General features: G+C 49.2%; 9 protein-coding genes across 9 annotated transcripts; 5 read left to right on the plus strand and 4 right to left on the minus strand.

Annotated features, from left to right (window-relative positions):
• Nucleotides 1–2,596: 2,596 nt before the first annotated feature.
• Nucleotides 2,597–3,711, minus strand: LTR64_004379 (uncharacterized protein; the record flags this gene model as incomplete). The annotated part of the gene is made up of 5 exons (XM_064898726.1): nt 2,597–2,758; nt 2,812–3,307; nt 3,354–3,376; nt 3,519–3,544; nt 3,630–3,711. The coding sequence occupies 5 exons, from the start codon at nt 3,709–3,711 to the stop codon at nt 2,597–2,599; spliced, it is 789 nt and encodes a 262-aa protein (XP_064754683.1).
• A 708-nt stretch (nt 3,712–4,419) lies between these two features.
• FEN1 (Elongation of fatty acids protein 2) lies at nt 4,420–5,656 on the minus strand (the record flags this gene model as incomplete). Its single annotated transcript, XM_064898727.1, has 2 exons — nt 4,420–5,594; nt 5,644–5,656. 2 exons carry the CDS (start codon nt 5,654–5,656, stop codon nt 4,420–4,422), a joined length of 1,188 nt encoding a protein of 395 aa, XP_064754684.1.
• Nucleotides 5,657–6,219: 563 nt separating this feature from the next.
• On the plus strand, nt 6,220–7,503 carry LTR64_004381 (uncharacterized protein; the record flags this gene model as incomplete). The annotated part of the gene is made up of 1 exon (XM_064898728.1): nt 6,220–7,503. The coding sequence occupies one exon, from the start codon at nt 6,220–6,222 to the stop codon at nt 7,501–7,503; it is 1,284 nt and encodes a 427-aa protein (XP_064754685.1).
• A 751-nt stretch (nt 7,504–8,254) lies between these two features.
• Nucleotides 8,255–8,847, plus strand: UBC4 (Ubiquitin-conjugating enzyme E2 4; the record flags this gene model as incomplete). Its single annotated transcript, XM_064898729.1, has 3 exons — nt 8,255–8,298; nt 8,399–8,658; nt 8,708–8,847. The coding sequence occupies 3 exons, from the start codon at nt 8,255–8,257 to the stop codon at nt 8,845–8,847; spliced, it is 444 nt and encodes a 147-aa protein (XP_064754686.1).
• Nucleotides 8,848–10,242: 1,395 nt separating this feature from the next.
• LTR64_004383 (uncharacterized protein) lies at nt 10,243–12,169 on the plus strand (the record flags this gene model as incomplete). The annotated part of the gene is made up of 3 exons (XM_064898730.1): nt 10,243–11,766; nt 11,818–12,004; nt 12,075–12,169. 3 exons carry the CDS (start codon nt 10,243–10,245, stop codon nt 12,167–12,169), a joined length of 1,806 nt encoding a protein of 601 aa, XP_064754687.1.
• Nucleotides 12,170–13,881: 1,712 nt separating this feature from the next.
• LTR64_004384 (uncharacterized protein) lies at nt 13,882–15,458 on the plus strand (the record flags this gene model as incomplete). The annotated part of the gene is made up of 2 exons (XM_064898731.1): nt 13,882–15,102; nt 15,219–15,458. The coding sequence occupies 2 exons, from the start codon at nt 13,882–13,884 to the stop codon at nt 15,456–15,458; spliced, it is 1,461 nt and encodes a 486-aa protein (XP_064754688.1).
• An 881-nt stretch (nt 15,459–16,339) lies between these two features.
• Nucleotides 16,340–16,778, plus strand: LTR64_004385 (uncharacterized protein; the record flags this gene model as incomplete). Its single annotated transcript, XM_064898732.1, has 2 exons — nt 16,340–16,608; nt 16,688–16,778. 2 exons carry the CDS (start codon nt 16,340–16,342, stop codon nt 16,776–16,778), a joined length of 360 nt encoding a protein of 119 aa, XP_064754689.1.
• An 855-nt stretch (nt 16,779–17,633) lies between these two features.
• Nucleotides 17,634–19,425, minus strand: RLM1 (resistance to lethality of mkk1p386 overexpression; the record flags this gene model as incomplete). The annotated part of the gene is made up of 3 exons (XM_064898733.1): nt 17,634–19,103; nt 19,152–19,308; nt 19,370–19,425. The coding sequence occupies 3 exons, from the start codon at nt 19,423–19,425 to the stop codon at nt 17,634–17,636; spliced, it is 1,683 nt and encodes a 560-aa protein (XP_064754690.1).
• A 2,024-nt stretch (nt 19,426–21,449) lies between these two features.
• On the minus strand, nt 21,450–24,773 carry MSB1 (multicopy suppressor of a budding defect; the record flags this gene model as incomplete). Its single annotated transcript, XM_064898734.1, has 3 exons — nt 21,450–24,256; nt 24,307–24,555; nt 24,602–24,773. 3 exons carry the CDS (start codon nt 24,771–24,773, stop codon nt 21,450–21,452), a joined length of 3,228 nt encoding a protein of 1,075 aa, XP_064754691.1.
• Nucleotides 24,774–24,980: the final 207 nt, after the last annotated feature.

Consider the following 24,980-nt stretch of genomic DNA (forward strand, 5'->3'; position numbering starts at 1 on the left):
GTCGACCAACCTTGGGTTCACGATCTTCGATGAGTGGACTAGACTGTCTATACTCTTCGAAGCTGCAACGAGGACGTCTTCCTGACATACATATATGCCAGGGTGATGAGATCCTCGATGGTGGTCGTCACGTCTTCCGTGCCTGAGCTCGGATAATAAGATCTTGTTGTTGCTGTAAAGATTTGTCTTATGAGCAATGATGGGAAACTGGACTCGTGGTATTGGCGCTTGCTATATGTGCCAATGAAGTTTGCAGGAGACCTGCGTTAGTAGTAGATGACGATCTCAATGGATTTTTAGACAACTCCCGTATTGGACGGATGGCGCAAAAAGGCTTGCGGGTTAGATTTGACTTGCTGATGGCCAGACAAGCTGATCAGTAACCTCCGGGCTAACAGAGTGTCCGTATGAACGAGGTGTCCGCTTCGCTGAACAAGGACAGGGATAAGTGTACGTGCTTAGAGATACGACCAGATGGTGGAAGCAGTGTGCTGCAGCCTAATGGATCAGGAGTCCCTGTGCATCATATGAAAGCAGGCAGCTGCAGATATATGCAGGGCGGAAGTGTCGTCCCATGATGTAACAAGGCGACGGATTTTGGTAATTTAGCTCTGCAATTTCGCGAATGGAACTCACAAGGCACAAAGGGACAGGCGAATAAGGTAAGACTCATGGGTTGGGATTGCATGGGGTTATTTCCTTTTCAGGAATACCTTCCTGGAATGTTGGAAACACTGGGAGAAGGAAAAGGTATTGGCCCCAAAGCAAGAACCAGCTGGACCGGACCAGCACATCGAGTTGGAAAAAGCATCGCTCTCGAGCAATAGATGACCCGTCGAGCTCTGAAGCACGGCCAAACAGAAAGCCCACTCGAACAATAGCGGCTGTGTTGAGCAGTTGCTTAAGGATACACTGGACACATGGTGAAGATGGAGAAGACAGAGTGAAAAATCTGGGGCCAGAGGAGGTGAAGTTTGGGAAGCTTGCCCGAGGACCAATTGAACCGCCGGAAAATAGGATCGCGCCATCACGCTTTAGTTCCCAGAAGTGCAGCCAACGAGGCGCATTTTGTCCGACAGAACTTATTCAACCAATCCCATTTTAGGACTTTTTGCAGCGCGACAAAAAGTGTGCTTCATGGGCACCTTAGACGGGATAACGATGGTACCGAACAGCAGGTTGAGCGACTTTCTGTCTTACTCGTTGCTCGTGTTGACAAATGCACATACGTTCGATCACGATGTGAACTTGGTCACCCTGTTTCGCGTCATATAGTGATCCTGGATGAAGTACCGACCCAAAGTTATGGGTCAGCTGAAAGACAGCTTTCTCGAGTTCCGAATGGTTCACAGAGACGGCCGACAATATACCAAGTGGGCCGTGGCCGTTGCTTGTCCATAGTACTGTGACCTCGACAAAACACGGCTTCACTAGTACTCGCAGCAAGCTCCGTGTGGCAGTACATCATCTCGCCTGTTAATACCGCAGAGCCTCAACTCTTGATGACAAAGCGTGCGCGACTTGGCTGTTTCGTGTATCCTCAGGTAACACACTAGGAAACAGGCATCGTACCTTTGCGAAGGCACTCCCCTCCACATCCACTAAATTCAGCAGGTACGAGCCAGAAGCTTGGCCAGCGCATTTACTGTTAGCACCTTCACTTCGCTGCCACCTCCGTTCATGCCATCCCGGCGGCGTCGTCAATCTGTGGCTGGTGTCGAGGCTGACCATGTTCCTAATCAAGTTAGGTTGTGGCTTCGAGTGTGGCAGCAGTCCACACTGCTTGCCTCACCGGGCCGGAACGTCTCATGTCCAAGAGAGAAATCAAGGAGCAATGCTTGTCGTCGGCAAAAGTCACGATTCGCTTGTCGAGATCTAAAGCCATAGATAATCCTTGTGCTGCTGAAAGTCGGGGTTACTTAGCACGCGTGCTCTGCATGACCTAAATGCATGCGCAGCAGCCTACAGTATAGGTTCACCATCTATAGCCGTTCGGACTGCCGCGACTATCTGCCCGATGGACGTCCAACACTAGATGAGTCATTCCTGCAGCCTCTCAAAAATCAAAGTATGCGTGATGATGTCTCATAGACGAAGCCATACGTCTGTTCAAGCAGGGCTAACGACGCAGCAGCAACACACGAGAACCAGCACAAACGCTATGCAAAACCAGTGTCTTGCAATTGCAGGTCTCAGCGCTCTTTTCTTCAATATTGTGATTGCTGAGGAATAAATCCATACATCAAGTGTCAAGTCGGAGACGATGACACCACAAACCTAGCCTCGAACAGGCAAATGCTTTTGAAGCATATACCGATACCCCACGAACGCCAATCACCTGAACATCAATGAGCGACTAACAGCGCCTCGAGCTTTGTCCCATGTACCTTGCGTCTCCTGTGTTCAACCATGACCAGGAAACACACCATAACATGACTGTCGCTGAACACATCGTGCTGACTGGCTCAAAGTGCGAAGATGCTTGCTATATCGCTCATACTCCATCAGAATGTTCATACTCCATACATACATCATGACAAAGATATCAAATACATAAAAGTCGTTGCGAATGTCGAGGCAAAACATCGAGAAGTAATCACGATGCAGCTTCTGCTTTCTTGGGCGTCGACTTCTTCTTAGGTGTGGCTGTCTTTTTCGTCGTGGCGGCTTTGCTGGTCTTTGCTGGAGCTTTCGTCTTGGCTACACGCCCGGACTTGGTCTTCTTGAGCACTGATGGTGTATCTACTACAGCTGGTGCCTGTATCCAAATTAGTAATCGTGGACGCGGCAAGCAGAAAGAGCACGACGTACTGGAGCTTCTGTCTTAGTGGTGGTCGTGGCCTTCTTCGCTCGTGGTTTTGCACTGTTTGCCTTGGCCTTGGGCTCGGTCTTCTTTGGTGCAGCAGCCTTCTTCGCCGTCGTTGCTTTGGTGGGTGCCTTCCTTGGAGCAGCAGCTTTCTTGGTTGCAGTTGCCTTTGGCTTGGCTTCCTTCTCTTTCTTCTCAGCCTTTGGTTTAGGCTCTTTGGTTTCCTTAACCTCCTTAGTCTCCTTCTTAGGAGGAGTTGTCTTCTTTGGTGCTGGTGCTTCCTTTGGTGTCTTCTTAGCCAGCTTTACTGGACCGGATGACCCTGTGACTATATGAGCAATGCGTCTGATTTGTTCTCGTGGTGATGCCATACCTCTGGGTTGCTCGAAATCACCAGCCTTGACACCCTTGGTGATGGCTTCGTTGAAGAAACGATCAAAGCCGGCGGCATTGGCATCAACCTTGTTGTTCGCGCGCACATACTTCTTGAGAGCTTGGCGACTGTCAAAGGTTAGTAAAGAGTGAAGACAGTGACATTATGCCATACCTGCTACCATTTCGTTCTTTGAGCTACACAAGGGACACGTTAGCAACAACGCTTGTGTGAATAGTGTCCAATAAAGACTTTGGTGACAAGTCTTGATGACTGATATGGACGATAGAGACTTGTGCATAGTGATGACATGCTCGGGCGCAAAGACAATTGACTTACATTGACAATAGCATCCTTGACCATATCTATATCAGAGCTATCAGTATTGGTACGCGATCTCAGAACAATGATTGCCTTGCGATCATGTTCCATGGTTGTGAGGCGACTCACCTTTGAATGGAGGATGAGCGGGGGCAGCGGCAGCGGCCTTTTTGGTGGCAGTGGCAGTGCTGGCGGCTTTCTTGGGAGGCATATTGTCGGGTTGAGATGAAATTATTGAGATGGATGGATAGAGAATTGGAAAGCGACCTGGATATGATAATTGGCAATAGCACTATATGAAGCAGTCGGGTTGAGCAGCAATTGGGAGAAGAAGGAGAGACTTCGAGGGAGACGCGTTGGGCGACGCGGGCGGGGAAAGATGTCATGTTTATACTAGCTCGTGACAGTTGATCTGAGATGGTATCCCGCGGAAGGAGCCAATCAGCATGACTGCCCAGAGAAGCCGATTGATCTTGGTCGCATTTCAAGCTTCAATTCCCATTGGGTCCGTGGACTCCATCAGTTTATTCGCACGCCTCTATGCCCTTTGTCTCTCCCGTTTTATTTCTCTTCACTTTCTCGACATTTTTGATCTGTCGACCATTGGTCACATTTTGACCAGAACAAGAAATGAAAAGTTGTAACGTGACGTAAGTATCTGCTGTACTTATTGTAGGTAGATGCACGCGGACAACACTATTGTCGGAGCTCATCTAGAAATGCTGATCGTTCAATCGAGTGACTTCAAGCAGCCCGCTCACGGTTTTTAATGAGCTCATACTATTTTACACTCAAGCAGGCATCAAAGTACCTCACCGATAGAATGGACTAGAACCTTGTCTAGCATTTTGCGACGCCGAACACCTTGCTGCCATGGAAACATAATGACCACCAAGTAGCCCATTACAGAGCAATTGACTCAAGCTGCTCCATGTACTTTGGACTTCGTGTCCTTCTTGGTCTTTGCATCTTCCTTCTTTCTCTTCTTCGATTCGGCAACTTTCTCATCATGTTTGCGTTTCAAGCTGGCCTTTTCCTCCTCTGTCTTTGGAATTGGTTTGAAGAAGCCTTCCATACGAGCTTGCTGTGCAACTTTGGTGGTCTTTGTCAACCTCTGTGCAGAATTTCGAACTCGATCCTCATTGAATCCCTTTTCGTGAACCAGGAATTGCACCAATCCCTCAACATCAGGCGCTTCCCATTTGAAGTCACATTCCGGATCGTCAGCTGATCTGACATCTGGGTTCAGGAAAAGCTCTCGTGCATCTTGGTAGGGCCAATCTTCCGGCATGACATACTTCTTCTTCGGGTCGTTCTCAATTGCTTCAACAACTTTCTCGAGGGTGCCATGTTCTCGAATAAGCTTCAATGCAGTGTTGGGGCCAATCTTGGGGACAGGATCGACATAGTCACAACCAAGGAGAATGCACATGTCGATGAATTGTTCTCGCTCCATGTGTAGACCTTCGAGTGCTTTCTCTAGGTGGATCTCTTGTATGGGCTCCTTCCTCTGTTCGCTGAAGGTCAGATGACGAAGAAGAATAGGTGCGTTGAAACACAGAGTGTCCATGTCCTCAGAAGCTGCGGCATAGACCTTGCCTGCTCGAGCAAGCACAGCACACTGAGCCTCGGCTTCTGTTGGAGCAACAATATATGGGATGCCCATCAGTTTCAAGAGTCTTTGGCATTCTTGATTGTGTTCCCTCGTGACTCTGACTGTTCTCCTGGAGAATCGCTCGACTTCCTCTGCCGTGCCTGTTTCTTTGGCTTCCTCGTGTTGCTCTTTAGCTTCGTTCTTGCGTGCGAATCTCTTTGCTAGCTCTCCAGACTTCAACTTGGGTGGAGCACCATCGAAGACGAAAAGAGGTTTGATTCCGTTGTCGACCATACGCAGTGTGCGGTAGAACATTCCCATCAGATGTGACGTGGTTTCGCCCGTGTCGGACATCAATTGTTGACCTTCTGATCTTACCGCAATCAAAAAGCTATAAATGCTCATTGATGCATCGATCGCGACCTTGCGGCCAAAGTGATTTTTGATTTCGCCATTTTTGACAGCTTCTGGTGCCTCTTCGGAGATTACTTGAAACAGCTCTATGCGCCCGTCAGTATTAGTTCTTCCATAAATTTTGGAAGCACTCACGTTTGATACCCATCTTGGTGGCTCACCTGAGTTGGCAATCTCAAGAAACAAAAAGAGGTGAAGGTTGACCGCGACCTGAGAGCACGCGCCGACACGCGCTCCTGCCCGCATGACGTGAGCTCTTGCCTTTGATGCAGTTAGGCATCTAGGCAGCGAAGTCGGTTTCTGATACTACTTGTACGGCCCGCACCAGACAAGATAAGATTGCTTTGGTGCACTACTGTGGGCACACTCCTGCCAGCGGTCATGCTCACGGACCCTTCTCAATTACTTCGCATACTTCAGGTGTAGCAGTAAGATGCATACCACTAGTGGTGTGCAGGGTAGATATCGCTTTTCTTCCCTTTCCAGTCCGGATTTGAGCGATGACATATTGGCTAAGAAGATCAAATCGAGCCTCGGTTCCATCGGGCGTTAGTGAGTTCTGCATCTAAGTCAATATTTTAAGTGAATTCAGAATGTACGAGTAGGCAATCTTATTGCGCAAACTGCTCACTCAACGTCAACAGAAGACGAGTTTCTTAAAAACCAGTCTCACCTCTGTTCCTTTCCTAGCGAGGTCACCAAATACTAGCAATGTCTTTGCGCGTAGCATTTCGTCAAGCAACGCGGCAAATCTCGAGGCGGCGTCCTGTCTGCGAGGTTGGTCGAAGACATGCTTCGACACCTGCAAAATTTCAATGGGACGATTCATTGAACTCTCAGAGCCTGTATACCGAAGAAGAGCTAGCGGTACAAGAGACAGCACGGTCATATTGCCAGGAACAGCTTCTACCTCGAGTACTTGACGCTTATCGGAATGAGCACTACCATCGAGAAATTCTCTCAGAAATGGGTGAGCTTGGTCTGTTGGGTGCCACGATACAAGGTTACGGATGTGCGGGAGTGAGCAGTGTAGCATCTGGTCTCATTACAAGAGAGGTAGAGAGAGTTGACTCGGGCTACAGGTCTGGTATGTCTGTGCAGAGCTCTCTAGTCATGGGACCTATAGACGAGTTCGGGACGAAAGAACAGAAAGACCGCTGGCTTGAGAAGCTGGGACAGGGGAAACTCGTGGGATGTTTTGGCCTGACGGAGCCCAACCATGGCTCAGATCCTGGCTCGTTGGAAACTACAGCCAAACCTCATCCGTCCAAGGAGGGCTACTACTCATTGTCTGGTGCAAAGACGTGGATCACAAACTCTCCAATTGCTGATATCGCGGTTGTTTGGGCTAAGCTACAAGAGACTGGCAAAATAAGAGGTTTTGTCATTGAGCGAGATCAGTGCCCTCCCGGAACCTTCGAGACACCTGTGCTGAAGAACAAAAATGGCCTGCGAGCGTCGGTGACTGGTATGATTCAATTGGACGAGTGCCCTGTTCCGAAAGAAAACATGTTCCCAGAGATCGAAGGTCTCAAAGGTCCATTTGCATGCCTCAATTCAGCCCGGCTTGGAATAGCTTGGGGAGTTATGGGAGCGCTCGAAGATGCTCTCGAGCGCACTCGAAATTACGCTTTGGAAAGAAAACAATTCAAAGGCAATCCAATTGCGAAGTATCAGCTGGTTCAGAAGAAGATGACCGATGCCAGCACTGACATAGCTTATGGTCTACTCGCAGCACACCAGGTCAGTCGACTCAAGGATGATGGAAAGGTTGCTCCAGAGATGATATCCATGATCAAGCGACAGAACTGCGATCGAGCCTTGATCAATACTCGACATCTTCAGGAAGTTTTTGGTGGCAATGCTGTAAGTGATGAATATCATATCGGTCGGCACGTATCAAATTTGTTTGTAACTCAGACATATGAAGGTCAGAGTGACATTCATGCACTTGTCATAGGAAGGGCTATTACTGGTATGCAGGCATTTGTATGATATGTCAGCTGAATAGAATTTTACACGTTGAATAACTCATTTGGTCGCCTTGTAGTGTACGGCAGAACGAATAAAAATGTCAAAAGCGTGTTCTGAAGTTTCAATATTGTCTTTGTCATGCTGTGGCGACGGTTTCTAGGACGGACTCTGAAAGAACTCATTGGATATCCAAACACAAGACGGGGTATAGATGATGTTGGACGATATGTAAGCATTGTAAAGCATATACAAAATACGTACCAAACACAGGACAATGGATGGTCTGAAAGTGTCCTCACGTCGGCATCGTACTCGCACCTTCCAGTTCCTGCGGCCATTGCCTCAGCTTGCCTAACCAGAATCAGCCCGCGCTCCAAACGGTGCCCAAGTGGCCGAGCTGTGCGCCTGATTAGCCACACAAGACCCGCCTGTCGTGGGTTGGTTGTGACATGCCACTTGCTGGCGCTGCGGTCATCTTTGTGTCTCTTGTTTCCTCCACTTCAAGACACTCTACTTTTCACTTAGAAGACAATCACTGACTCCAAACAACCTGCAACTGAAGCAATTGATCCTCTTAACTTCAAAGTCATAAAGCCTATCACTTGAAGACCACGCCAGTTCTGCACCACACGACGTAAGGATTTGCCGCCTCAGTTCTTGAGTCAACTCTTGATTAATTCATCCCACAGCCTGCCTGCGACTCAATCCAGAAGCCTGTCACAAGACCACTGACCAGACTCTCACAAGTCTACCACCACAAACTCCCCTCGATATGGCGTTGAAGCGCATCAACAAAGAACTTACAGACCTTGGCCGGTACGTATCTCGCCCTTCCGTTCGCCGCTGCAACCATGATCGTCATGATATCATGGTTGTACCGCTTTTCTACAGGCCGGAAGTACTAACACTGAATCAGAGATCCTCCTTCGTCATGCTCAGCTGGTCCTATGGGCGACGACCTATTTCACTGGCAAGCAACGATCATGGGTCCTTCCGAGAGCCCCTTCCAGGGTGGTGTCTTCTTCCTGGCCATACACTTCCCGACCGACTACCCGTTCAAGCCACCAAAGGTCAACTTCACCACTCGAATCTATCATCCAAACATCAACTCTAATGGCAGTATCTGTTTGGACATCCTACGAGACCAATGGAGCCCGGCGCTCACGATATCGAAGGGTAAGGGCAACGTCAATTTTGCATAAATTGCTTGTACTAACAGACTCAGTACTCCTTTCTATTTGCTCCATGCTCACAGACCCTAACCCGGACGATCCGCTTGTACCAGAAATTGCACACGTCTACAAGACGGACCGAGCCAGATACGAAGCCACGGCAAGAGAATGGACCCGCAAATTCGCAATCTAGCCTGACAAGGATGAAGTCGAGGAGTGCAGTATGATACAGGTTTATTTCACGACGTCAAGAGGTATGGGGTTGCGAGAGCTTAGAATTGCGTATAGTGCTGGCTAAGAAGCGCATATGAACACGAAAAAAATTGGCACTCGTACCATTAAAGCTCCGAATTTGGTGTTCAACGGCAGGTGGAAAGGAAATCTACTCGGTGGTATCCCTCATCAGAGATAAGCACGATTTTACACACAGCATCTTGTCCTGGAATCAGTCTTTGTCACCTGTCGAAGTGGAACAGTCTGCGACCCGGACTTACTGCCATCGAACCCGGTTCATGTTGTTAGTTCGCGATGTACTTGTACTTGCATTCCTCGACGTGCTATCAGTGATTGTTTCTCTGCTCTTTACACCAGAAAACTCGTGGATTCGAATGTGGTTGTGATCTCTCTTGTTCCAGTTGTATCGTGTTTCCAAAGTCGCGTCTACCATTGAATTGAGACAGTGTACCTTGGTTTCCGATTCCCGCAGGGTGGTATAAGACAGGACCTAAACAGCCACAAGATATCTACATGCCCATCTCGTTTCTTTGCTGTTGCTGCCTTTGTCGAGAAATATCTTGCATGTGTTACCCTATCATCACCTTCGAGAATCCGGCCTCTTCTCGAAGGGCACGACTTCCACATCTCTACCATGCCAAGACTTTTGTCTTTATGTCGTCGGAAGAGTGTAGCAGACTGTGTTGCGAAACCAAGAACACGAGAGAAGATTCACACAGAAAACTCGCCAGATTTACCCCGATCCGCCAAGATGCAGAATATGAGACGTCGTCAACCTCCTTGCTGTTTCAGTTCAATCGAACGACCAATAGGATTAACGGAGCAGTAGCTTCCCAGCATAGACGCTCGCTACCGCCGATCCTCGACTTCCCCTGGTCCATACAACTGCTTTGGTTCTATGTTTCCTTACGGATTTGACCAACCAGCTTTGTTATGGATCAAAGGTTTTATCGCCCTTTCAACACTCCATCTTGTGCTACTGCTCGCCTCGAGCGCCTCCTTTGCGCGGCAGACATGCTCGCATTGTCACTGCAACCACTTTGTGATGGCGTGATGTGGTTCCTCTCTTCTAACAGCGTGACCAATGTCCTTTCCATTCACGTGCTGTTTTATGTTGCGCCTCTCTTTCTGCAAACTGCGCAGCTTGTAACTGACTCACAGACTGACGTTCATTCCTCCCAACCTTGCCTGGTGCAAGACACAACAAAAAGCATATCTGTGGACTGCTCGCATCTCGCCATACGCGCTGAGGCTGGTCCTTACTACTGATATCAACATTCTAGGACTGTAGCAAATTCACGCTCCCGAACAGTGAACGACTGGGAATACCGCTACCCTCTACCTTCTTGACGAGATGGCAGACGGCAAGCCATGGCTGCAAACGCTGCAAAACAACAGAGAATCAGATCTGGTTCCTAGATACTATTTCGAGAAACCTCTCGCCCGAGCAGACAGCACCTATTCCACGACCTCGAACCTCAGCGAGCGCTCAAGAACGACACCTCTTTCCAGACTCCTGCTCTCCGGAGAGGTCAGCGGTGAAGCACCTAGGGACTTGACATTGCTGGAAAAGGTGGACAGATGGATGGTCAATGAGGGTTCACGACGGATATCAGTCGCAGTTTTCATCCTTGTCCATGCAATGATCTTCACATTCGCTTTCGTTCACTACCAGCTGAAGGACAACCTGACAGGACCCAGGGCAACATTCGGCCTTACCTACCCTACTGCGAGGGCAGCAGCATTAGTGCTCTTCGTCGATATAGCGCTGGTCCTCTTTCCAGTCTGTCGCACGTTGATCTCGTTATTACGACAGACTCCACTAAACGGTATCATCCAATTCGATAAGAACATCACCTTTCACAAACTGGTGGCTTACTCTATCGTCTTCTTTACATGGCTACACACAATTGCGCACTGGAACAACTTCGCGCAACTGGCTGCCAAACAGAAACTCGGCTTCGTGGGCTTCCTGAAGATCAACTTTTTGACCGGGCCTGGCTGGTCAGGATATGTCATGCTTTTCGCCCTGATGGCCATGCTAGCCACTGCAATCGAGAAGCCACGGCGAGCCAACTACGAACGCTTTTGGTCAGTTCACCATCTGTTCATCGTGTTTTTTCTCTTCTGGGCTATGCATGGTAATTTCTGTATGATCAAGAGCGACACAGCTCCCTTCTGTTCTGGCACTGGTGTATTTTGGGAATACTGGATGTACGGCGGATTCGCTTACCTCCTTGAGCGTATCCTGCGGGAGATTCGTGGCAGGCACAAAACTTTTATCACGAAAGTCATCCAGCACCCGAGTAATGTTGTTGAGATTCAGATTCACAAGGAGAGAACGAAAATGAGAGCTGGACAGTACATCTTTCTTTGCTGTCCTGAGGTGTCGATATGGCAATACCATCCTTTCACGCTTACTTCGGCTCCAGACGAAGACCATTTGTCAGTTCATGTTCGTATGGTCGGTAACTTTACAAAAGCCCTTGGAAAGGCACTCGGTTGTGAGCCGGATGCTAAACTTGCTGGGAATCGTGCGGATAGAGCAAAGTCTCGTGTCGTTTCAATGGCGCCTGGTGGTTTACAGAAGATGCTCCCGAGGGTCTATCTCGATGGTCCCTTCGGTTCTGCCTCAGAAGACGTCTTCAAATTCGAGACTGCAGTGCTCGTTGGTGCGGGTATCGGAGTAACGCCGTTCGCAAGCATTCTCAAGAGCATATGGTATCGAATGAACAGTACCAGCCCTGATTCTCGAACTCGGCTACGCAAGGTGTATTTCTTCTGGGTTTGCAGGGACTTTGGCACACTAGAATGGTTCAAGAGCTTACTACAAGCCATTGAAGAGCAGGACAAGGAGCACAATATCGAGATACATGCTGTAAGGTTCCGCTTCGCTCCTGCAGTAGTTTTGTACTAATTGATTTCTCAGTACCTCACAGCCAAGATCTCAGCTGCCGATGCTCAGAACATCATGCTTAACTCGTCGCAGTCAGACGCCATCACAGGTCTGCACACGCCTACCAACTTTGGCCGTCCAAATTGGGATATGGTGTTCCGCGGTATCAAGAAATTGCATAGTCCAGGTGAAGCTGGTGTCTTCTTCTGTGGACCGAAAGGTATGTCACTCGCTCTTATCTCAGATCCATCTCGTATTTTCTAGTGCGCTGGCTAATTCACGTATGATAGGTCTCGGAAGTCAGTTACATGTGAAATGCAATATGTACAGCGAACCTGGTCGAAAGACGGGTTTCAGGTTTGTCTATGGGAAGGAGAACTTCTAGATTTGAACCCTCGTGTGAATATAGAAACTGATCATATAGAATGCGCTGTTTTACGATGTATGATGATAGATAAGACCCAAGCAAGCAATTCTGAATGTGAACTATCACTTCGTCCTCTTCTGCTGTTGAGTACAAAGCGACAGTTTTTGAAGAACCCCGCTGCAATATTTCTGCTGTATCATTGCGGCCTCAGAACAAGCGATCTTATCTGCCAGATGCCTACGATGGGGCGATCCCTGACACACCCTGAATAAATTACCGACATCCTGATGCACGAAGAGATTTGCATTGTTGCATTACGAAGTTGGAACGTGTCGGAATTCCCAAATTGATGCATTTACGAGACTCACCTTACTATCTGTACAACCACAAACAAAGTCTACAATTCTGCGTGCCCATGACTAGACCAGCTAGATGAAAGACTGTACGTCCGCGATGATTCCTCACGAGACTTCTGCCACCAGAACTCCGAAGTAGGACTCAAAGGTGTGACCGGTCTAGATTCTGGCCGAGGCTTCAGTGGCGTGTGCACTCGAGGTGATGGCTTCACAGGTATTTCCACCTTCTTAGCCGCACGCCGTGAGGAGTGCTTACTATCCTGCGCCTTCTCCTTCGCTCTCTCTCGAGCTTTCTTTGATGCTTCACTCTCAGGGTTGCGCTCACGAAAATAGGGTTTACCGGTCACTTTGTCAATACCGCATGAGAGCCACATACCTGTTTGAGTGCTGGCGATCTTGTCAAGGTCGATCTTGCACTTGGGGCACTTGTTGACGTGGTCGGTGACTGAAATGTTGGGTATAATGCCATAAGACCTGTTGCATCGTCGGGGGTATCGCTCACCTGGGAGCTTGTCTGGGGCTCCGGAACAGCTTTGGCGGACTCGAGGGCGTTCAGCCCAGTGGCCGCAAGGCCTGTGAAAAACGTCTTCTAGGACGCACATAGTAGCTGGACTTGTTTGACGATGCGAGAACGTTTTTGATCAGCTTGAATCTCTGGGCTGCTTACCACGTAGGATAACTTGATTTGTCTCTTGTGACTTGCTGCGTAGGGCTCTGGGTCAAAGCTGTTTCTCGCAGTCAAGATATGGAAGCAATATAAAGTGGCTGAATGTTGCATATATCTATTCCAGTGCTTTTAATAGGTCATTAAACCATAGTCATAGTGAGCTGGACAATGAGCATTGTCAATGTTGGGCCTAATATCCTTAGCCTTTGGCTTGTGCCTTTGTGCTCTACTCCTGAATCTCGTGCCATGTTGTTCACTTTGCGTGTCGCGGCATGAGTCTCTACCTAGAAGGCAGGCACGTAGATGAGGCTGCTCGTACACCACTGCCTTTTGAGAGGAAGGGAAGCTCAAATGTTCAGCAAGCTGACCCAACGTGAGGCAGTCATCTTGGCACGGCGCGACTGACCGGGATTACGGAGTAGATATTTTCCGAACTCTATTATGGCACAAATCCCGAATTGAGCAATACTGCTTCAGTTGATCTGAGCATTGACCTTCTTGTTAAGTGCAAAGCTATTTAGGTATGCAAAATTCCATCATGTTACCTATGCCTACCGGAGCAAGGTTGAAAGAGCAACCAAGATGCATACAAACATGTCATATTCCCTTCATTTGTCAGAAGGTAGACTATCAGCTATCCCCTTGCGCCAATATCTGGCAACCATCTGGCAGGCTGAGACCCTTCAGCTCCCAAACAATCAGCCATCATGTCGCTCGCCAATTCACCCGATTGTTTGTTAAGGCCTGAAGACCAAGCCCTGCAGGCGCTCTTTCCAGCAATGGAACAGTCTGCACCGAACTCGTTTGACGATCTCTTCAGCGTCGAGCTATATGAAGTGAATGAGGATATCAAAAGCAAAGAGGATAGCGAGGATAATGTCGACTTCTTTGTTTCTGCCCTGACCAATGATAACGAGCCAGGTCACATAGTGGCAGACCAATCCCGGGACTCGTCTCAGCCATGGCGCAAGGGATTATGGTGCCTAAAACCAGGTTCGCAATTAATCGTCGAGAAAACCCGAAAGGCTCAAAATGCCCCTCCACCAAACATCTCGCCTGCTCATCTGATCGCAAATGACAACTTTGCTCTCCGGGGTCCACGAGGTTCAACTAGACAACATCAGACAAACAGCTTGTCACCAAACCACTTGCGGAAGCCTCATTGTCCAAGTCCCTTCGAACAACAAAGAGTCGATCGAGATACGAGCCTCTCACCTAGTCCGATGTATTCAAGGTCGTTCTACAACGATAGGAGTGGGTTTGTCGATGTTTGGCAGCAGGATTTGCAGGACTTCAACATCAATCTGAATGACGACTATCCGGAGTCCTTTCCTATCATTGGCGATAATCTGATTGATCAATTGGATTGCAACTACAGCCATCCGAAGCGATCATTTATGGGAGACGATTTGCAGATGGAAAGAATTAGGTCGGCGACCATGTTCAATATGTCTCATCCTGTCACTTCGAAGCAGATCTCTGATCAAGAGCTATCTTCGCGAATGAACATGAATCTCAATGCCGCTCAGCGAAACATGTTCTCAGGTACACCAGATCAAAATGATCCCAGCTACCGCTTCCTGAATGATGATCTGCCTCCAATGTCGGATTGGACGGCGACTGAAAGTCTTCATTCTTCTAACAGCTCTCATAATTCTCACAACTCACATTTTTCTACAGGATCGACAGAGGATAGCCATAATGGTGGATTGTACAATACTATGCCAACTTCAGAGGTGTGGTCACCGCCCACCTTGAATACTCAAGTCAGTTCCGTCCAAGACCAGTATTTGGAGCTCATGCAGCCTAAACCGCGAAGGGCGACACATCAAGTACTACAAGCAGAGCACATCAATGGAGGCGGACTGGGTATAGCGTATCCAACCGCTGATGAGATTGGGGTGGCGATCCCTTATCAGCCAGCAGAGGTACAACACATGCCAACCCACCACAGGAGTTCGAGCTACCACCAGAGACATCAGCCAAAACATTCTCTGGCATCATATCCACCGCTTCCACCACCTGTTCACACGTTTCCCGATAGTTCTCCGTTTTCAACTCCTCGAAGACGAGCGACAGCCCCTTCACGATCGCCATCTCCATCAGTCTCACCAACAAGAGCTCCAAGATCGGCGCGGTCTCCAAGCCGCCGAGACACCAGTCAACACTGTCGAGCGAAGTCGATACACCGGTCAGGACCCAAGGGCGCGGAAACACCACGCCATCGATCCGCTTCGCGCGGACGGCAGCCACGTACTCCGAAAACGCCAAAGAACGGGGCTGATAGCCACGGGCAAATCAGTTTCGTGAACTTCACACCTAGCGACGCGGGAAAGCTTTTGAACGATGTAGCACCAAGTGGTAGCTCAAAGACAAGGGCACGACGTGAACAAGAAGCACGTGAACGTAGAAAGAAACTGAGCGAGGCAGCCATAGCAGCTGTTCGTAGGGCGGGAGGTGATGTGGAAGCACTAGAGCGGGCCATCTTGACATAATCATGCTGGTCATATAGGCCGCCGGTGCATGCAAATCGATTGCCTTGTTTGAGCTATCAGGTTCGATTTATGATGGGGTATTACTCGAGTATTTCAAGCATATTTCTTCCTCTGCCATATTTTAGCCTCTGCTGTTCTGAAACACAACTTGTGTGGTTCTAGAATTTCCAGATCAGAATTGAGTGTCCGAAGGGTTTCTCCTGAAGATGACTGATGGTCCTTGCCTCTACACGTTTTGGAACAGATTGCTCTTGCATTGCATCTCCCAGCCAAGTTGGTAGTGCACATCTTGCCCAATATGGAACCCATCTGTGCCAATCACAGCTCGCATAATGCTAAGCGGCCTCATCTCGTCGAATCAAGACTGCTTCCTCCTCGACTCCAAACACTTCTTGTTCCTGGCAAGACAACCAGTTCAAGTTTCCCATTCGTCGGGTTTTCGAGTCGTTCATATGCGGGGAGTGTTTTTGAGTTTCTGGTAGAGGCAGGCTGAATCAAGGCGCTCCAGCAACACAGTACAAACCCACCCGACCTTTTGCTTCACTATCTTTGTGATACGTACTTCTTTGTCCCAGGTCCAAAGCACCTCTGCTACTTTGCCAACGCCGCGTTCGATTTACTGCTCGACTGATCTCTTAGATATCCGTCGACGTATCCCATCACCACCACCATGGCATCAGCTCAAGTCTGCCCAGTCGTTGGCACAACCAACTCTATCCTTCCGCCCAGCCATCCATCAGTCGACCTCGACCAGCCAGGCCAGACGTGCCCGGTGACAAACGCAACCACAGATCACCACCACACGCTTGCTCAGCATCCGAAAGTCCCCATACCAGACGGCACAAGCGCAGCAGATGCCACCGCATGTCCAGTTCTCGAGAGAGTGGTCTCGCAACCACAGAGCAAGGCTATGGATGATAAGATCTGCCCTGTCGTGGGGTGAGTGATAGTCACTAAAGGGGCAAGAAAAGCGCATGGAGCACGCGAAGCTGATAAAATGGCAGACCTGTAACTACAGTCCTTCCACCAGATCATCCATCGATCGAGAATCCTACAAACGAGACGTGCCCGGTAACAAAGGCAACCTTATCACACCACAAGGTAAGTAGTACCTCGAGCATGAATCATACATCTCGCTCATACGCGCTGTAGGGAAAGGTCGAGAAGCACCCATCTGTTGACTCGGCTATAAAAGGCGCAGTCTGCCCAGTTGTTGGCGCGAAGGCTGCGTGAAGGAATGAATACCCTCAACACCGGGTATATAACGAAGCGAGATATCAAGGTCTTACAATGACAATGTTTACTCAATTTGACGTGATATATCGGAACAAGTGCAATACAAAGTGCTTGTGAAGAGTTGGATGACATGATCCTGCTTAATCTGGACATTACGAGTATAAACAAGCACGTATCCGAATAACTACATCGAAAATCTCTCCGTACATCCCTCCCTGTTCCTGCCTCCAGTTCTTAGGTCGTCCCCATGCGCCTATATCAAGACACCTCCTCTTCCCCTCTCTGGCCAGCCAACCGCTCAAGTCACTGACTGCATACTGACTAAGAAAAAAGAGCAGTTCAAGTTAAGCTAAGCTCGCAGTTTTTCCTGTTTCGCGATCTTCATCCAACTTCTTTTCGACCCAGTCGGATTGGTCTTCTCGAGGTACTCATTCGTCCCTCACATTCTTTCATGTGCGCTTCCAGAAGTCGACGTACGGATAGAGCGGGGAGAGAGTGATATAGAAATGAATGCTGACTCGAGTCTGTGTCGATGACATTGACTTGATTTGATGCATCCTGCATATTGTACTGCCACACGATGCAATTTGAGTGCAGCGCATCGCTGCTGTATGGATGAGTAGAAAGGGAAAGGAAATTTGCCGTTGATAGTCATCTTAATGGCATAAATCGTTGGACAACAATCAGAACAGTAAACACGCTTCAAACTCTAGGTTCATAATACTATGCTAGGTCTTCAGACGCTTGGATTCCCCTCCAGCGACTTCTTCTGCCTTTCTCTTGTCATCTCCTGTCTCGTTCTTGCCACCAAACAATACTGGTGGTTTTGATTCAGCAGGCGTTGGAAATGTGAGCGGACTTGGCAATACAGCACTGTTTAATCCACCTCTCCCCCAGTTATCCCAATCACTAAACAGACCACCAGGCGAAGCTATTAAAGATTGCTCCATATATCGTGACGGTAACGCCGATACTGGCGTCTCTATTGTGTTTTTGTTCTCTGAGTATGCATTGGAATTTTGTTGTGATGTTGGTGGTGGTGGTCTCGCGAAGGGGTTCGGCGGTCCAGAGGCACCAGCTGAGAGCAAGGCAGAGGCTGAAGGCGAGGGTGGTGGCAGCAGTATACCATTGTGGTTGCGTTCCGGGTTCGCGGACCGCGTTTCCGCACCTCGTGGCGAGCCTGAGCCAGATTCGTCCTCCTCAGCTTCGGACGGGATCGTGAGATTGAGCTTGGGTCGTGCTGCCCCCTTCGAACCACTAGTATCACTACGTTGTGGTGCCGCAAATTCCCTGCTTGCGGATGCTGTTGTGGTTGCACGCACCGGTTGTGATGGTGCGGGCCTGAGTAATTGTGATGATGGTTGTGAGATGGCTCTTGGAGGAGGCTTGATCTCGGGTGGAGACTGGTTTTGATCCTGCCTTCTTGGAGGATCAGCGGCCCCGAAGAAGACACGTGCCAAAACCGAACCACCCTCGTCGATCGGGGTGAAGATACTTTGCGATTTAGATAAAGTATGTTTTCGTTCAGGAGGAGATGGCGGACGCAGATTAGTATGCTCCGGTTGCGGCGATGCTCTACGAATAGGTTGTGGAGGAGGCTGCAAACTGTTCGACGTGGGAGGCATAGATGACGGTGGTTGGGACTGACGCCTTTGGTCTTGTAAGAACTGTTGATGCGCATGTTGTATTTGTTGATGGGACTGCTGTTGCGGTTGCTGTTGTGGTTGTTGCTGGAAATGCTGGTATTGTGGTTGAGGTGAAGGATGTGGAGGCGGTCCCGAGACAGGCACGGCTGCGTGAGGGTTATATATAGGAGGATTAGGCATGTATGCATAGCCATTTGGTGGAGGAGCAGGATGTGGTGCTTGTTGTAAAGGTACCATTGTGGACGTCGGCCTTCGAATTTCCTGCCTCGAATTTGACCTCGAGATCATGCCTGCTGGTTGCGGGGTCGAATGTCTCGGAAACATGCGATTCGGCATTGGCGGCGATGCTGAAGCAGCAGGCTGTCTGACATGTTGGAAGGAGTTGTGTTGCATGTGAGGTGGCATTAGGTGTTGTTGTTGATGCGGCTGTGGTGGCAGGGAATCCTCTCTTTTCTGCGAGCCATCGTCGCCGTCATCCTCGTCCTCGTCATCATCATCGCCTCCCTTGTTCTTGAAGTCGCCTGGACCTTTGTGCTCGTGTGGAGGACCATACTGTAGAGAACGTTAGAGCAGTTGCGCTGTTAAACTGTTCAGACGTACATATTGATATCTTCTCAAAGTCTCATTAATGTCACCCGACGAAAATTCGTAGAGCTTCTTGTTGTGGCCAAAGATGATCACGGCGACATCGACTGAGCAGAGTACTGAGAGCTCGTGAGCTTTCTTGAACAAGCCACCCTTTCGTTTAAGGAATGTGCTGTCAGTATCATTAGCACTATGTCGCCATGTCCTGTATTTACGCCGCTGTGACAACATACACTGATCTGTTGCGGTCGTCCTTGATAGCTCTTATCTCGATTTTTCTCCTGCCCATAACGAAGATGGTCCAGCTGTACCTAAACTATCTCGGAGAAATTGTAAGGTACTATTCGGCAATCAAGTGAGACCCGGCGGGAGTGTGATCGTCCAAGCGCAGCACTGAAAGCAGAGGGACGACAGGACAATTCGTTGTGCGGCTTGAAACAAAGCAAGTCATTCAACCCAGATCCGCGTCTCGGAGCAAATGATCGAGACGATGTAGAGGAAGCACAAGGTAGCCGTTATTCTTTGTCTCGTTTCGCGGTTGGGCCTTTGAGCGCGCCAACTTGGCAGCAGTCGCGACTGTCGAAAAGCAATACACGTCGAAATGCACCAGAATGCGGCTCAAAAAACTGACGCTGGTCAAAGCAAAATGTCGCTACCTCAGCCGAGTCAATGCTAGGCCGTTGATCGTCGCGGCGGCGGTAATGCTGTCGATTGGACGGGGCTCGAGTGAAGATTCTAAAGATAGAAGAAGAGGCAGAGGGTGGAGAGGGAAAGAAGGGTTTTGGACTTCTGGTGGCGCCTGTGGCTCCAACCTCCATTAGCGGTTCTCGGGCTCGACGAGACTCTGGTTTGCCGCTAACTCGAACTTCAACGACATGGCGAAGAGAGGGCCATAAAGTGGGGGTTCCATTTACCAATGAGACTGGTCAGCAATCCTATCAGTTCTCGTGTCAATGCGATACTCCTACCAACTTCTGTCGAGAGGTCGTCCTGGCAATAGAGCCTGCATGCGTTCTGCTCCTTCATGGTAAGCTCAGCCACACAGCCTCAGTCACTCACCGATCTTCTTCATCTGCCGTGCTCCAGAGGCTGTTCATCTGTTTCGTGTTCACGTGTAATCATCCTCACGAGACCGACAAAAGATGACTGCATGCTAGCAGTAGAAGCTCATTCTTCATTACAATTGAGAAGCTAGCTAGAGCCAGAGCAAAGGCGGCTATGCGGCGATCTTCCTACTAATCTTTTTTTGCGTAAGGATTCCTCTGCTCTACCATACGCCTTTTCGCCAAGCGACTGCTTGCGAATGGGAAAGGTCCATCTTCTACGACCAGCATGAGTCTTTAAAGTTGTTACTTACAAGTCGCCCGCAATTTGAGTTGCCAATGCTAGAGCTTCTATGGGAGCTTTCTACTTAATTCTGGCGGTAGATGAGAAGTAACTCCGCAATAAGTGTTCCTGGGCCCTGCGATTTATGTCTACAATAGGTGATGATCTGGTCTATGAATTGGACTCCGGAGGGTGCCAAGATACGGTCATGGTAGGCGGTTCAAGCAGGAGATGCAGCTGCTGATGCGCAACTGCCAAAAGGACGAGGTTAAAATCGCGGCATCTATTTTTAGCCCTACATTTGTTCAAGTCGTGCCAGGGAATAATACGCCTGCAAGCTGTACACTCAATCCAATCATAATACTAAGTGATCGCTTGTGCCCTCAGCTGATAACCGATATGTACTGTCCTTCTCCTCACACCTCGCTAGCCGGGCCACCAGCCAGGCGGCCAAGAAATCGAAGTTATCAACCGTGACTCATTGTGTACTTCAGCTAAACAGCCGCCCAACAGTTGCACCGGGCACCATTTTCATTCTTCACTTGTATATTGAGCGTGCTTCCACCTGGTGCTACTCTATGTACCTGTCCGAAGTAAATATACAGACAAGCCTGACTGTGTTTCGAATTGTGAATTATTCATTACCAAAAAAAAAAGTATAGACGCTCAAATGCGAAGGACGGAGAATTGGAATAGTTGCGAAGCCGAGAGCCTGTTGTAGACGTAACGTTGTGTGGTATCTTAAATGGAAAATCGACGAAAGGGATGACGGGTTCGTTGGCGAACCCTATTTAGCTGTTGATCGACCAGCTCCACGTTTCTAGCTTGCCTCTATGCTGGAAGTCGTCGATGCTGGAGAGGTTCGCCGCATCACCGTCTAGCAGCATCCATGTTACCGGTCAACTCTGCGACACGAGCCTTAATGCGCGCAACTCGTGATTCGATAGCTGGAAAATTGTTAGCATCCTGCCATATAACTGTGGTACATCACTCACTCTCTTCGCCACTAGTCTCGCCATCATCAGTGGTTCTGGTTTCGGTTCGACTGCGGGCATGATCATCCGATGCTCGTGCTGCTCTCTCGGCAGCATTCCGTCGAATCTGTGCCCATCGATCATGTGCGCTCATGTTTTGCATAGGATCGACCTGGAAGTCTTCATCCGTGGCTTCGGTCTGCATTGTGACAGCTGAGTACACCGACGTGTGTTGTGGTCGGTGTGGCGGCTCGAAAGCTGGTGCCTCGTTTTTTTCGTACTCGTCCTCTTGCTCGGCATCTGCGGGAGCAAACGCAGGCTGGTCAACGAGCGGGCCTTGATCGAAGCGAGAGAACTCATGTGCTGCCTGTGCTCTTTCGTGGCTATCGACTTGGGAAAGATCCTCAAAATTGTCGAGTCGACGATCATGTAGATTAACTGCTGACCCATTGAGGTATGGAGCTGAGTCTACTTTTTCAGGCTCGTGGTTCTGAGATTGCTGCAGCTCTGGCACGGGCTCGTGGCTCTGCGCATCAATGGTTCGAGTTGAAACGACAGGTTCAGGTGCTGTCGTGGTAGATTCTGCAATCTGTTCTGGTTCCGAAGAAGTTGCCATTTCTGAAGGCTTCTTAGCAGCATTTTGCAACTTCGCAAAATGGTTTGGACTCAGTGGTGGGGACACAGGGCCATCACCAGGCTGTGGAGGCTTGCCCTCGAGAGCTCGCCTAGCAGCAGCAATAGCAGGGTCCTCATCTTCGACTTCTGGCGACAATTTGTTATTGGATGGACCTTTGGTCTTGCGTAATGTGCCGAAAAGCTTCTTCATACCAGCATTCTTGTTAGTGCCAACAGGAGGAGGAGCATTAAAGCCAAGCTTCTTAAGACGGTTCTTCTCCGTATTTAGTTTCTCTCTATCGGACTTGTTTGATCGTTTGGACTCGTTACTAGTTTTCGATTGAGCAACGGACAAATCAGTAACGGAAGGATTCTTCTGAGTTAGTGTTGCATCAATAGAGTGTTGAACTGGAGCAACGATGGCTGGCTCAACTGGTATAGTGTTCGCAACCACCACAGGGACAGGCTGTTCTTGTGTGACAGTCTGTTCCTGTATAGGAGACGGCGAAACAGGGTACTCTGCCACAGGCTTTGATTCTGTTTGCAGCGTGAACGGGATTTCTTGTGAGGGCGTCACAAAGTTTTCGGGAGTTGGCGGCAGATCCTTGCTGCTTGACAACGTCGAAGCAGATCGCTTTATGCTCAAGCCGCCACTCGGTAGCGTCAAGAAATCTGTGGATCCCTTTCCAGCAAGTTGATTGCCAAGGTACTGCTCACGGATGGCCTTCTTATCATACTGCTTCGCCCACTGCAAGGCAGGAGAAGCTTCGTCTTTGATGAGCGGGCCAAGAGTGAAGACACTAGTGGTTTTAACAGAAGCGTTTTCATCTGTCCGACCTCTTCTCTGATTCAAAGCTTGTAGTTGTTCTTCTTTGTTCTTCCTGGCCAGTTCTGCTGCGGCATGCTGAATCCTGGCCTGCCGGTCCTGGTCCAGTGTCATTCGATTGGATGGATCTAAGGGTTTGTCGTCCACTAGCGGGCTCTTCTTGAGGGCTGATCTTCGCCTGTTAAGGCGACCTTTCTTGGTGAAGCTGAAGAAACTTTTGCGCTCAGCAACGTAGGCACCAGGAGCTGGCTCAGGGGCGGCGCCTTTGACCTGCTCCTCCATTACCATCCACTGGCCACCAAGCAACGATGTTTCTATGAGTGCACATCTGCCAAAGGCAGCTTTTCGGGAGACCGGCTCCTCACCTGCCAAACTGCTGATCCAAACCCACCAAAAAGCATCGTCTAGCTCTATCTTGGCGATGCTAGCGAGTTCACCTGGTTCAAGGCGGCTTGTGTCGAGATCTCTCCTGTGTGATTGTGAACTCTGACCTCGAGGTACGGTTGTCATGGGTGGTAACGCTTTGTCAGGAGGAAGCAGAACAGGAGCTGATGCCTTGTTACCATTCTCGTCTGTAAATCCTGACGACAAGAAGTCGGCCCAGGAAGGTGTAGTGGGTCGATTTAGGTCAGTCACACCAGATCTCGAGGTCGAATGCAGACCTTGAGCTGTTGAAGATCTACTCTTGCTGAACAAGGCATCTTCGTTGTTGTCCCCAAAGGCGCTGCCAAATCCTATATCTTCGAAGCGGGACCAGGAAGGATCTTTAAGACTTGTCGAGGTCGCTGCATCAGATACGTGTGACTGATTAGTCGAAGAAATTGCGCGTAGAACACGACGACATTCTTCGGTAAGAGCATCGACAGGATCTTCGAACGCGGCAAAATGCTGTAGGGCCATATCATCGTCTCGATATTCAAACTGTTTAGCCCGGCGCAATAGGGCAAATGGCGTAGGTGACACCACATCGACAATCATGACGACCTTAGTTGTATCATTAGCAATAAAGATTGAACGTGGAGGATATTCGACAGAATCGACCAGCTGCTGCAATGACCGTGGAAGGTCGAGTATGCCGTTCGTGCTACCAGGTTCAGGTGTCTGGCCCCTCAAATATGCGAAGAACAAGTGGCTTGTGGCATTGGCTGCATTGTTCCACAACTTATATCCTGCATCGAAGCCTTTGCCGGTATCGTAATGCTCGAATGCCCACCAACCACCAAAACGTGACAACTTGTGACCGCCGAGACCGTTGGTTTTCCCGTGCGCAGCCAAAGCAGCTAGTAGGTCGAAGTAATCAACAATGATTTGTACTCTGGCCTTCGAATCTACGCCAAGAGGAATGAACGTGCTGAACGAGTTCCTTGCATACCTGGAGTCTATACTGGGTTAGAAAATGTAGATCAGTTCTTTCGGTCACACTGCCTACCTTTTTCTCCGACCTTGAAGCCTTGATATGCTTCCCACGTCACAATACCGCCTGGTAGCCGAGCCCAGCACCACTTCATTACTGCCACAATGACCATCACTTCAGTCATTCTCAACTCTTTCGTCAGTACGTGACCTGTCAACTTTTGGCGCTCGACCACAGGAAAAAAGAAATTGCGAATGAATGTCTTAGCCGCACTAGGATCCGAGGACGGGCGAAATGGTAGTAGAAGGAACGGTACATCGAGAGCTAGAGCCGTTAGCCATGGAGTATTCTGCTTGCGCGAACGCCGTACCTCGTGATTTTATCTCTGCTGTACAGCAGTGCAAGAGTTCGACGACCTCTTCTGGGTCGACTCTTGTCCGCTGCCACGCATCCTCCCACTTCGGTTTAGAAACTGCATTGCCATTGGTCAACGGTTTATCGTTCTTCTTCAACTTGTCTTTCTTTCGCGAAAAGAGAGGCATGTCGAGAGATGTTCTGCGTAGGTCAAGCGTGCGCATTCGTCCAGGATAGTTGGTACATGAGAAAATGATCACAGGCAATCGCGATCAGGTGTAGGACTGCAGATTTAGAAAGTACTTGAGGGGAGTCGATGCAGTGCGAATCTAGCAAGTTGTAACAGCGAACAAAATGTCCGACCCAATTGAGTGCTGTCAAGCAGTGAAGCAAGA

The sequence above is a fragment of the Lithohypha guttulata genome (genome assembly GCF_036872675.1).
Source record: "Lithohypha guttulata strain CCFEE 5908 chromosome Unknown scaffold_3, whole genome shotgun sequence".
Lineage (NCBI taxonomy): Eukaryota > Fungi > Ascomycota > Eurotiomycetes > Chaetothyriales > Trichomeriaceae > Lithohypha > Lithohypha guttulata.